Here is a 10128-nt window from a genome sequence, read left to right as displayed (position 1 = left end):
GACAGTGCCAGTCTGATGAGGTGCATCCCAAAGTATGTAAAGATTTTGGTATGGGAACACGCGTCTAAGGACCAACAACCAAAGAAGGGACAAACAATCGTGAATGCTCTTCAAGGCGCAGTGTGCGCTAGCACAGTCAAGACTCCAACGTCGGGCACAAAGGGACCGTCATATTGGGTCTGGTGTGAGAAAGTGTGTGAGGCAAAAATGTACCTTCAACGCCATGTGCCACGCATAAAATTGTCATAAGTATGCAGAGAGCCCACAATGGCAAGCAAACACAAGTCACTGACCGCGACCTTAGGAAGTCCCAGTCCAATAACAGGCTTAGCGGACTGAGGAAAGCAGATCCCTCGATAAGAGATGATCATCGGTTGGTGAACCAAAAAGTCGATATCACAACCGATGGCATGTAGGGCTGAGATTATGGCGAGGGAATGTTCATCAGCACCATACTTCTGCTTCTTCTCATTCCACACTATCACTCCACGCCCATCCGAGACTATGCTGACGTCTATTACAGTTGCACGGCGATCTCGAACAGCGATTAGGTCAGGTTTGATGAACGACGTAGAAGTAGGGGCTCTCAACTCCTCGAAGACGGTGTACCCCAGTCGACGGAGACGTTTTGCAAGTTCCCTTGCAACCCGATTATGACGAGCACATCTGGCATCATGCGTAATCCAGCAGGATTGCAAAATATGCACCAAACTCTCCGGTTGGCCACAGTTTCCACGACATAAGATCGTCTGGCCACCATGACCATGCCGAGCGCTTCTAACTCTCGTCCTAAGCAGGTTGCATCGGAGCTGGATTCCGTGGATGAATATCCGTGGAAACACTCGTTCTGGGAACACCAGCCATCGATTCGAGAGAGGCGAAGTGACCAACTCTCGTAAACCGCGACCGTCAGCGCTGTTGTGCAGACGAGTACTCCTAATTAAGCTCCACAAGTTCCGTAATAAAATTCATCTTCCATTAGACACGGGGCGGAGCTTCGATATGACCACAAACTACTCGCATTACTCATCGGTAGTATAAGTTGCTACAGAAGTAGTTGGCTGGTAGCATTTTGAAACTGCAAATTACGCTGTTCTCTGACTAATTATTGATTTGGCTCGGTACGTAAACCAAGAGAAGCTGGTTTGTTACAAACTTGCATGGACAAAGCCATGTGATATCTGTTGTCGTACTCAACAGGGAGTAACAGATAGAATTATACGTTGTAAACACCCACCAGTAAATGAATCGTGAACAGATGAACGTTAAATAGCTTTGCAATCAAAGCGTTTTACTGACTTCGGGAAAAAGGAAAGTTTTAGAATTTAGGGTTCAGGTTTGGCAACGTTATCGGCATAGGCTGGCAAACATTAATCTTCCCCATATATAAAGGTGAATTTAGTGTCGATGGTGAATTCTAAACCTATTTGGTTGAAATTTTGAGTCTGCTTTAACTGCTAAGGGCGCGTTATAGCTTCATCTACTACCACTAAGCTACTTTTTCCCCGCAGATGGGCAAATAAACAACCAAAGTTGCTTACTGATGAAAGAGATTGTACGACATCATATAATAACTGGTAAAAAAGAATACTCCATCCTTTGAAGTATGCACTGAAAATTAAATTCCTCAAGTGAGCAATCAAACAGAGAGTTTTGAACACACAAAAATATTAGAGCTTGTTGAGTGTTGAGTTGGTTTCATTTCTCGTTAGCACGTTCATTGAGCTGCGGAATTCACTTCCAAACATCTCGTTGTCATTCCTGTGGGCATTAAAACTGCACCGACTGGCGCTTACGCACTATATCTAACAGGCAACATCCTCGAGTTTACAAACGAACTGGAGGTCAACTTATACCTTGATGGTTTATTGAGGCTTGTTGAGTGTTGAGTTGGTTTCATTTCTCGTTAGCACGTTCATTGAGCTGCGGAATTCACTTCCAAACATCTCGTTGCATTCCTGTGGCAATATGGTGTCAAAAACCTTGTTTTAATCGAGCTCTTCGCCATGTAACTGAGCCTTTTGTGTTAGTGTATTTTTGAAATCTGTTCATCATTTCGACAGGGTTTATGAGAGAGTTGAGTGCGGAAGCGTGGTTCGCTCTCTCGTCATTTTTAATCTATGTTCTATTCTTAGAGTTGTTGTGCGCTTTCTTTTGCAAAGTTTCCTCAATTCTGGATACCGTACTGAGCGATGAAATTAATCAAAATGTGTTTACTTATGTCGGTGAGTAACATACTTCCACAAACATGCGTCTACTTCCTACTTTAGTTCGCACCTGACATTACTGCCGCTGGACTGATATCACTCTTGAACATCGTATACGGGGACCTATCTATAGTTTTTCCTAACGCGTGCGTAACCCGCATTCAACATCATACTGAAAAGCCAACAATCTATGTATAGGTGTTTTATCCTCATCGAGAATCATCACCAGAGCGTACCTCATGAAACTCGAGGAACTGTCAAATCCGAGACCTTTGGGCCAGTACATTGATCACGTAAACCTTCAGCCACGAGCCAATAAGGAAGAGTGAAAATTGTCACATGAGTGAAACCTCTATCTCAGAAGTCGTCGCTTGAGGAGTGTCGTATACTACAGTTTTCCTAATGCCTTCCTAATAACGTGAACCAGAGTCTGGATAGCCGCTTGATATCCTGATGCGTCTAATCAGCGGCTAAAATACTGCTGATGTCAAACAAACTCACAAAGCACAATCTACCTAAAGCATTACTTAGAGATAAGATCGCAGTTTTTTAGTCTATCCGTGACGTGAAGCAATCGTTACTACAACATATTGACTGGATAACTTTCAATAGCTGAAATTATATCTCATTCGCTCTACGTAACGTTTTTGGCACTATAGATGTCCAGCAGCCCAATGAAATGTGCAAGTTGCAATTAGAATCCGAATCGTCCTTATTCTTGAAACGGTTGCACCATAGATAAAGGACAATCTCTGACAACGGATAAACGCAGTTATACCAAACTCTGAGTGGCTGTTCCGTGCAACTCCTTTTCAGGTTAAGATACATGATACTCAAATCTCAAATAGTCTTCCTTGTTCTGTCAGCATTCCGTCACCGAAAACCGTAAACTCGAACTCATAAAGTTTCGAATACCGTGATAGCATGCTCTTCTCGCCATTCGTTTGTCCCACTGTTCAATTTGACGCGCTTTCTGGCTATAAAACTCTCCGGTCATCGACATAATTTGCAAACCGAAAGTAGTCCCAAATGTGTCTGCGATTTGGCATTGAACTAGAATGGGGTTGATGAAAACTATGAGAGTGTGACTATCAGGTGGGTTCGAAGAAAAAATAAAAGCAGTAATGACTATTGCTAAGCAAAAGTCATTCACTAATCAAAATAGCTTGAAAATGGCTCTTGCTTCTTAAGCACAGGTCCGACCTCCATGGCACGGGATGGGTGGAGACTAACCCGTTTGTCAGTAGTAATCTTTTTCGATTTAATTCACGAGACTTGTGATTGAAGGTTTCACCGCTCGCCCTTCGGTGATTCATTCTTGTTGATGCATTCACAATAAAAGCTCACCAAACGGAACAGCTACCGCATCCATGACCGGCTGTGGACAGTTTTCCCCGGAATTAGCCCTCACTTGGACATTTGCACAGACCTCTGATAGTATCGAAACCAGGCGACGTAGTACGCAGAAGCAGCACAGTAACAGGCGATGTTGGGAAATTTTTATCCAGTCATAAAAATTTACAAAGCTGCTGAAGTGTTCTTTGCATATTTTTATTGTGTTCTTGATGAAACCCACAACAGCCTACTGAAAAAAGTTTATCATCGGTTAATCGTTTCTTTGGACAGAAAAGTGTCTCCTCTGTAAGCGGACGATAGCCAAAAGCTAGAGGCCTGGTACTTTCGGAGAATATAGAAAGCATTCAAATACGTAAATCGAGAGATTGTGAGTTTCAAAACTGAGGGTAAGTCCTACCACGTTCGTTTTTATCTTCCTGAACGACGACATCTACAATGTATTTTTCATCTATCATTCAAGAAATCTTCACACTGCAGTTCATTAGCCCCGAATCATGTCTAGGATAACACAATCGCCCGAGAGATAAAGCTTGATGGATAACCAAAAGTGATTTGAAGCAAATTTTTTCACGTACTCTGAAGAATTCTTTACTTGGACCAGCGCTTCTTCACTAGTAGCGCTGATTCAGCGACCAAACGTCGCCTGTAGACGCTTCAAAAGTTGGCTCGTCTTAGTGCAGGCTATTACCTTACAGCGTGTCTGTGATTCACTATTAAATCTAACTGGTAACCTTGATATGTTCCTCTTCTCATTTACTTACTCCGTCTGCGTGTTGACCGATTGCTGGTACTCACCAGCGACCTTGCTCCATCGGCTGCTCCCGACACCAACATGCTCAGGTGCACATGTGTGTCAGTGCGTCAAACTCGCTGTTCATCTCACGGCTCTTTCTAACATACCATGCCATGACCTCCGGGAATAAATAAAATCATGAGAAAGATCTTGGCTAAGACCATCGGTTACCCCTCCCCCACCCGATGGAGCCACAATTCCTCCCGCCTTTATCTGTTCTCCGGACTTTGATACTACATTTTTCGAGTCAGTTCTAGACAGCGCGAATGTTAAACCCTCAAGCGCCGGCAAGTGAGTTGCGGTTTGCATACGTTTACTCGTCAATGAATAGCAAACTGGATATTCCAAACTTCATTTTAATATATTCAGGTTCTGATAACTTGTGCTTGGCACAACCTGCGGTGTCAGATGCTCAACATGCATTTGCAGCAATGTTCTATAAATTTAGACCTTGTTAATTTCCGCTCATCATCGACTGACATCGTTAGAACTAATAAAACCTGTTGTATAGTTACCAACTGATGACAGCTCATAAAAGCCAACGTCGGTGTGATCCACTGGAGTAGTTCACTGTCCCATCAAATGCATAAATTAATGCAAGGTTTAAACAAACATATTTTGTAAGCAAGTCAATAACCACCAGTTCTTAGTACAAACAGTTCCGGTGCTCTGGAGTTTTGCTGTTCTGCAAACGCCTAAAGTTTCCGAGGCATTCGTCAAATCTGAAAGCCTTGGTTTAGTGGCCTTTGGCAGTACAGTCTTTCCTTTATAAATGCGGTTACTCAGCCTTCCCTTACCTTGTGTTGTGTTATCGTGAGACATCACTTCATGATCTTAAAGTCTTCAAGGCCAGGCATCAGAAGCAAGTGCGAACACGTATCAGCACAAAATAGGTCACCGAGCGATTTAATTGGGTGGAAATTATCACTGTGATCCGTTTGCAGGACTGAAGGTTTGTAAACTGTATACATAAGGATTTGTAAATAAATAGAAAAGCAGTTAGTGAACAAGCCAGAGCAAATATGTTGGAAGTAGAGAACATCTCAATTCGTATGAATTTCTAAAAGTACATTGAGAAGTCCAACTTGTAATTTCGTTCTAAAATGACTATTCCCTAGTCGAAATTTCGTTGAAAACACAACAGTGACAGTTCATGACCTGCTGTTGTAGCGGGTTTAGAGGTGTTTGTTTTTCAGAAAACCTGACTCCATTCGCCCAGGGTCATATCGCCTGACCGGCCTTATATGCAATGATATTTATGTAGAAAAATTATTTTCGTATACCATGGTTTTGCTCAGCCTATTCCACGAGCAGCCTTGATCATACGTATTTAGTTAAAGACTACGACACACAGGATTTCCAACTTGATCCCGACCGAATCGCCACGTTTACGCCAGTCCGTAATCATCCCAATAGTTCATTCATCGTCACTTACTGTAAGCATAACCCGCTGATACTTATAAGCAATGGGTTGGAAATCCACATTTCATACCAAAGAGCTCACACACGCAACTATATTACGCTATGTGCACCTCGCAGGAAAGTGCAACTCACTAGGGGTATGCAAAGAACGCATATTTCCCCGAGTGAATTGAATTAACTGCCCCCAGAATAGCCTACAGATGTTGTTGTCCTGTGTACGATAGCAGGCTCATGCGCCACTAGAACTCAGTGAATGATACACCTTGTGCAGACTAAAGTTAATAGCAGTTGCAGCTCAAACACTTACACTAAGCTGATGAAATGATTCGCCCTCGAGTACAGCATAGGAGTGAGGCGATGAAGTCGCCGTCACCTATAACTTAGAGAGGAGTTACATAGTACACTGCCCACGCATTCAGCACCACAGTGAAAGTCGAACCATTTCTTGTTCAATTTGCTTGTTCAGCTAAGTAAACTTAAGTGTAACGGTTGCTGTTTCCTTAGCTGATAGCAAACCACCGTTTTGGGCTTGCTCGTTTCACTTCATCCCTAAAGACAGTATGCACCGGTAAGTCAGGTCAGATCCAATCAAAGGAACCCATAATCCCACACATATCGATCATTGTACCACTATAAAATGTCACCTCACTATTTGATAAGGCATAATTATTAGGAGCATAGCGTTCAGTGATTGAGAAATCCAAAGGTCCTCGACACCCTCACCGGTGTTGGCGAACATTGCTCAAGCAACCACCTGTTGCTCTCTAAAAACTAATCAGAACAGCCTTTGTCTTCATCAGCGAACGACAAGATGATCAGCCTAGTTGAGGGCACGGAACTAACGCTTCAAGGTAATTCAAGTTATGCAAATACATCAGATTATAAAGGTAAACAAAATATATACAGTGAAAATCAACCAGAGATATTTTGAATGTAAGGTTACCCCCTTCAGTTTATTCAGCTGAAAGTAGCAGTGTACCGGGAGCACCCATTAAAGGTCGCCTCAAGAATAGAATAACTGAAGGACTGACCAACTAACTGTCCCACTAACTTTCGAGAAATGCACTCGTTTGCAAGTCGATTTTGTTTCCACGAGAGACTCAACCGAATCTCTCGTCTATGATATTCCACAAGTGAATGTGCTGCACACGGGCACGATATTCGAAATAAAGTATATTTTCCTAAAAGGAACTACTCACGAGGTTGCTGAAAACTCTTCGACAAGTAGAACATAAGGTTGATGAAAACTCGGGGACTGCGCCTACCTGATGAGCCTAGGTAGGGCGAAACCGGTCGTGGTCTGTCGAAGCGTTTTCAACAACCTTGTGAATAGTTTCCTCAATGCCTCACTAACAGTTTGATTGACTGACTGGCTGACTGACCTACTTAGTAGATAACATTTGTTATATGATGTACGCGATGTGTTATATGCGCCATCAAATTTATAAAAATCTGGAATCATGTTCACGAACGGCGCAGTGGGATGGCTACCTCGGTCATGGATATCCAGTTTTACGTTAAAGTGAAGTGGGTTGTCAAAATCAGCTGAGGAACGACATTGGCGCGACAGAACATACATAAAGTTCGCGTGAGCGAACAAGCGGATAAGACTACAAATCTACCGAAAACTCACAGTTTAGTCGTCTCCGTCCATGTGTGCCCTGTCATTAGATCATCTCCATAAAGTTCGGCAAGCGGGATTAAAATTATATTAACATCAGCCTGAATTCCCTGATTTTCTAGCAACCAGTGAGACCGGCCCATAGAGGCGAAAAACTTATGCAGTTTAAACCAACCAGTGTGTTGTATGTCCTTCACTTGGTTGAACAGTTATGCAATTGTCCGTAAATTAAGATAATTTGTATCGCCGTTTACAGAGAGAAGCAAAAGGCATAAAATTGTCTCGTCCTAGTGGCAATCCTGAGCGAAAATGGAGCTGTATGAGCGCTACATACACGTCTATATTCAGTTTGCTTCCCAGAACCCAGAAAACTTCTCAGTTAACTAAGAGCTCCGGTAGACATGGGTGTCCAGCACACTCATCATTTGGGACATCAGTCCCTCAGCCAAAGTCAACTAAACCTCCTAAATTTCAATTGATATTCGAGTGGAATTCAATTTGAAGAAAATGTTTGGCCATAGGCTGTATTTTGATACACTTCGAGCACGGATTTAAATGACATTTACCAGCATTTTTGCTGAATTCAGCGTGGATACACTCTTCTATCTCTATGGAAATTGTATGTTCCAGATCTTAAGATATCCACTGCTCCTACAGCCTACGGCATCGGAGAAATGTGATCAAATTACCGGAAATCAGACTAATCTTTGCAACTCCCTAACAAAAACTGGTAGAAAAAATACGGTCGAATAAATATTCACTCTTTGCTGTTAATACGATAGTCCAAAGACGTCCCTGGAACAGTTTCGTGAACGAGAGAGCTGCGATCTTACTGCGTTGTGTAAGTATCGATCTACACGATGAATGACAAGTTAGCGAATGACACGATCGGCCCGCTTCGTTGACAGTTTGCATATCTGAAACTCCATGAGTTTAGTCTGCGCATCATCCACCGAATGTAAACACACGGTTTATGTCCAGGAAGCTCTCAGTCGGTTAATATCGGCCGGTTGCGTTGCGCGCTGATCCGCTGTGCAGTGGACGAGAACACTGGCATAAGATGCTGGCTGAATTTACTTTGCTGCAACTTACCTGTGATAAACTGAAAAATCAAGTTGGCACCTGTCGACCACCGTCTATTGTGTGCTTTATTGTAAACACCTCTATTTATCAGCGCATTCTTTTCTAACACAGATAAACTGGCCCGGTAATTTGGATAATATTTTTGGACAGCTTTATCTCTGCAATTTAGGTTTCAGTTAGGTGGCTGGAATAAAGGATTAGCTGTCGAATTTACCTAGACTGTACACCCAGTTCGTGTCAGACGAAGGTTAAGAGCGAGGATGATCCGCCAAATGTCAGTAAAAAAAGGGAGCTCACAGAAAATGGTGAACTGAATTTCTTAAATGAAAGACAAGGATTAGTTTTTCCTAATACCCTTGAATTATCACTTAGTTTCCAAAAGTTTTCTCAAAACGAAATACCAATTTCATCCGCTCCAAGGTTCGTAACAATTTAGATAATATTTCCATACTCTGTCAAACTCATGAGTTTCGAATCAGCACACATGACGCTCAGTAAGCCGTCATAGTTTCGCCCCTCGAATTTCTTGCTGTATATCTTTGTCCCCCACACCCATCTGATAATCATTCACCACCTCCCACCAAAATGTTACCCGGATATATCAGTAGTAAGAAACAATTGAGCAACGTGTAAAGTGCTTTGTGATAAAGTATGCGGTCATTTGTTTTGACGAAATCTGACAAATTGGGCAAAATAATTTTAGACAAAGTTAGAAAAGTGAACTTTTAGCCACGTAAGCACGCCGAACCTTCACAAATATATTTCAATCATGCCAAAGAATTTTGATTTCACTATAATCTACCTTGTAAGAAAGCTTATAACAGAACAGTCGTGATGAACAACGTAATGTGTCAGGAAAAATTATGCGTCCTACAGATACTTGGAAGAAAGACAAAACAGCAAGAGTAAACTGTTGAAGATCCGAAGTGGGTGTAGGCAACGATTCGGTCACAAACAGATCTAACGCACTATGTTGGACGAATTACCCTACTTGCGAAAATCGGCATTTTGAGTTGCTCGTCATATATGATACAAACAAAAGTAGAATTGACATGAAACATCACTTCAGGACGAACAAGTGACATGGGGACGGCTAGCCCCACCACTGCCGACGCGGCCTCCACTCCCGCTTCGTCCACCTTCAGAACGTTAGCCTGCTTCATAAGATTCACATAGAGCTTCTCGGCATTGGTTATTCCTGGAAACGCGCAGTATAAAATCAGGCATTTACAACTGACAGGACAACAAAATTGCAACACAGTACTCTTAAGCACATCAAACCGTAGGTGCACACCAACGGTATTCCCGAATGTCTTACTAATCATTCATAAGACCGCCTTCTTCAAGCGCTGATGCCTGAAAGTAAACTGACTGTTAGATTTTAAAGATGACCTAAAGACTCTTTTACTGGGTAGAGATCAACAAGTACTTTTCAAACACACTCTTGATTCAAGTCTACACACACGTTACTCAAGTTGTCCCACGTGGCATGCAAAATACATTCGCTGGCTTATAGGTGACAAATAAATGATAACTAATTCGGCGTTAATGAAAGCAAAGTAAACTGGTCTACAGCTAGGCTGAACAAACTGCAACATCCAGCTGTGAGAGCACACGTGGATGAAGATATATATGTATATATATAT

At 42.4% G+C, this 10128-nt stretch overlaps 1 protein-coding gene across 1 annotated transcript in view; it reads right to left on the bottom strand.

The window, feature by feature from the left end:
• Nucleotides 1-215: 215 nt before the first annotated feature.
• Nucleotides 216-10128, bottom strand: part of T265_13901 (hypothetical protein) — a gene marked incomplete at both ends in the record, with an annotated part of 23168 nt that continues 13255 nt past the window's right edge. The window contains 2 exons of the mRNA XM_009171069.1: nucleotides 216-809; nucleotides 9469-9680. Coding sequence (XP_009169333.1) covers nucleotides 216-809; nucleotides 9469-9680 — 806 coding nt within the window. The remainder of the gene's footprint in view (nucleotides 810-9468; nucleotides 9681-10128) is intronic.

The sequence above is a fragment of the Opisthorchis viverrini genome, assembly GCF_000715545.1.
Source record: "Opisthorchis viverrini unplaced genomic scaffold opera_v5_115, whole genome shotgun sequence".
NCBI classification, from domain to species: Eukaryota; Metazoa; Platyhelminthes; class Trematoda; order Opisthorchiida; family Opisthorchiidae; genus Opisthorchis; species Opisthorchis viverrini.
The sequence above is the reverse complement of the archived record's forward strand: the minus strand, read 5'-3'. Positions and strand labels throughout refer to the sequence as shown.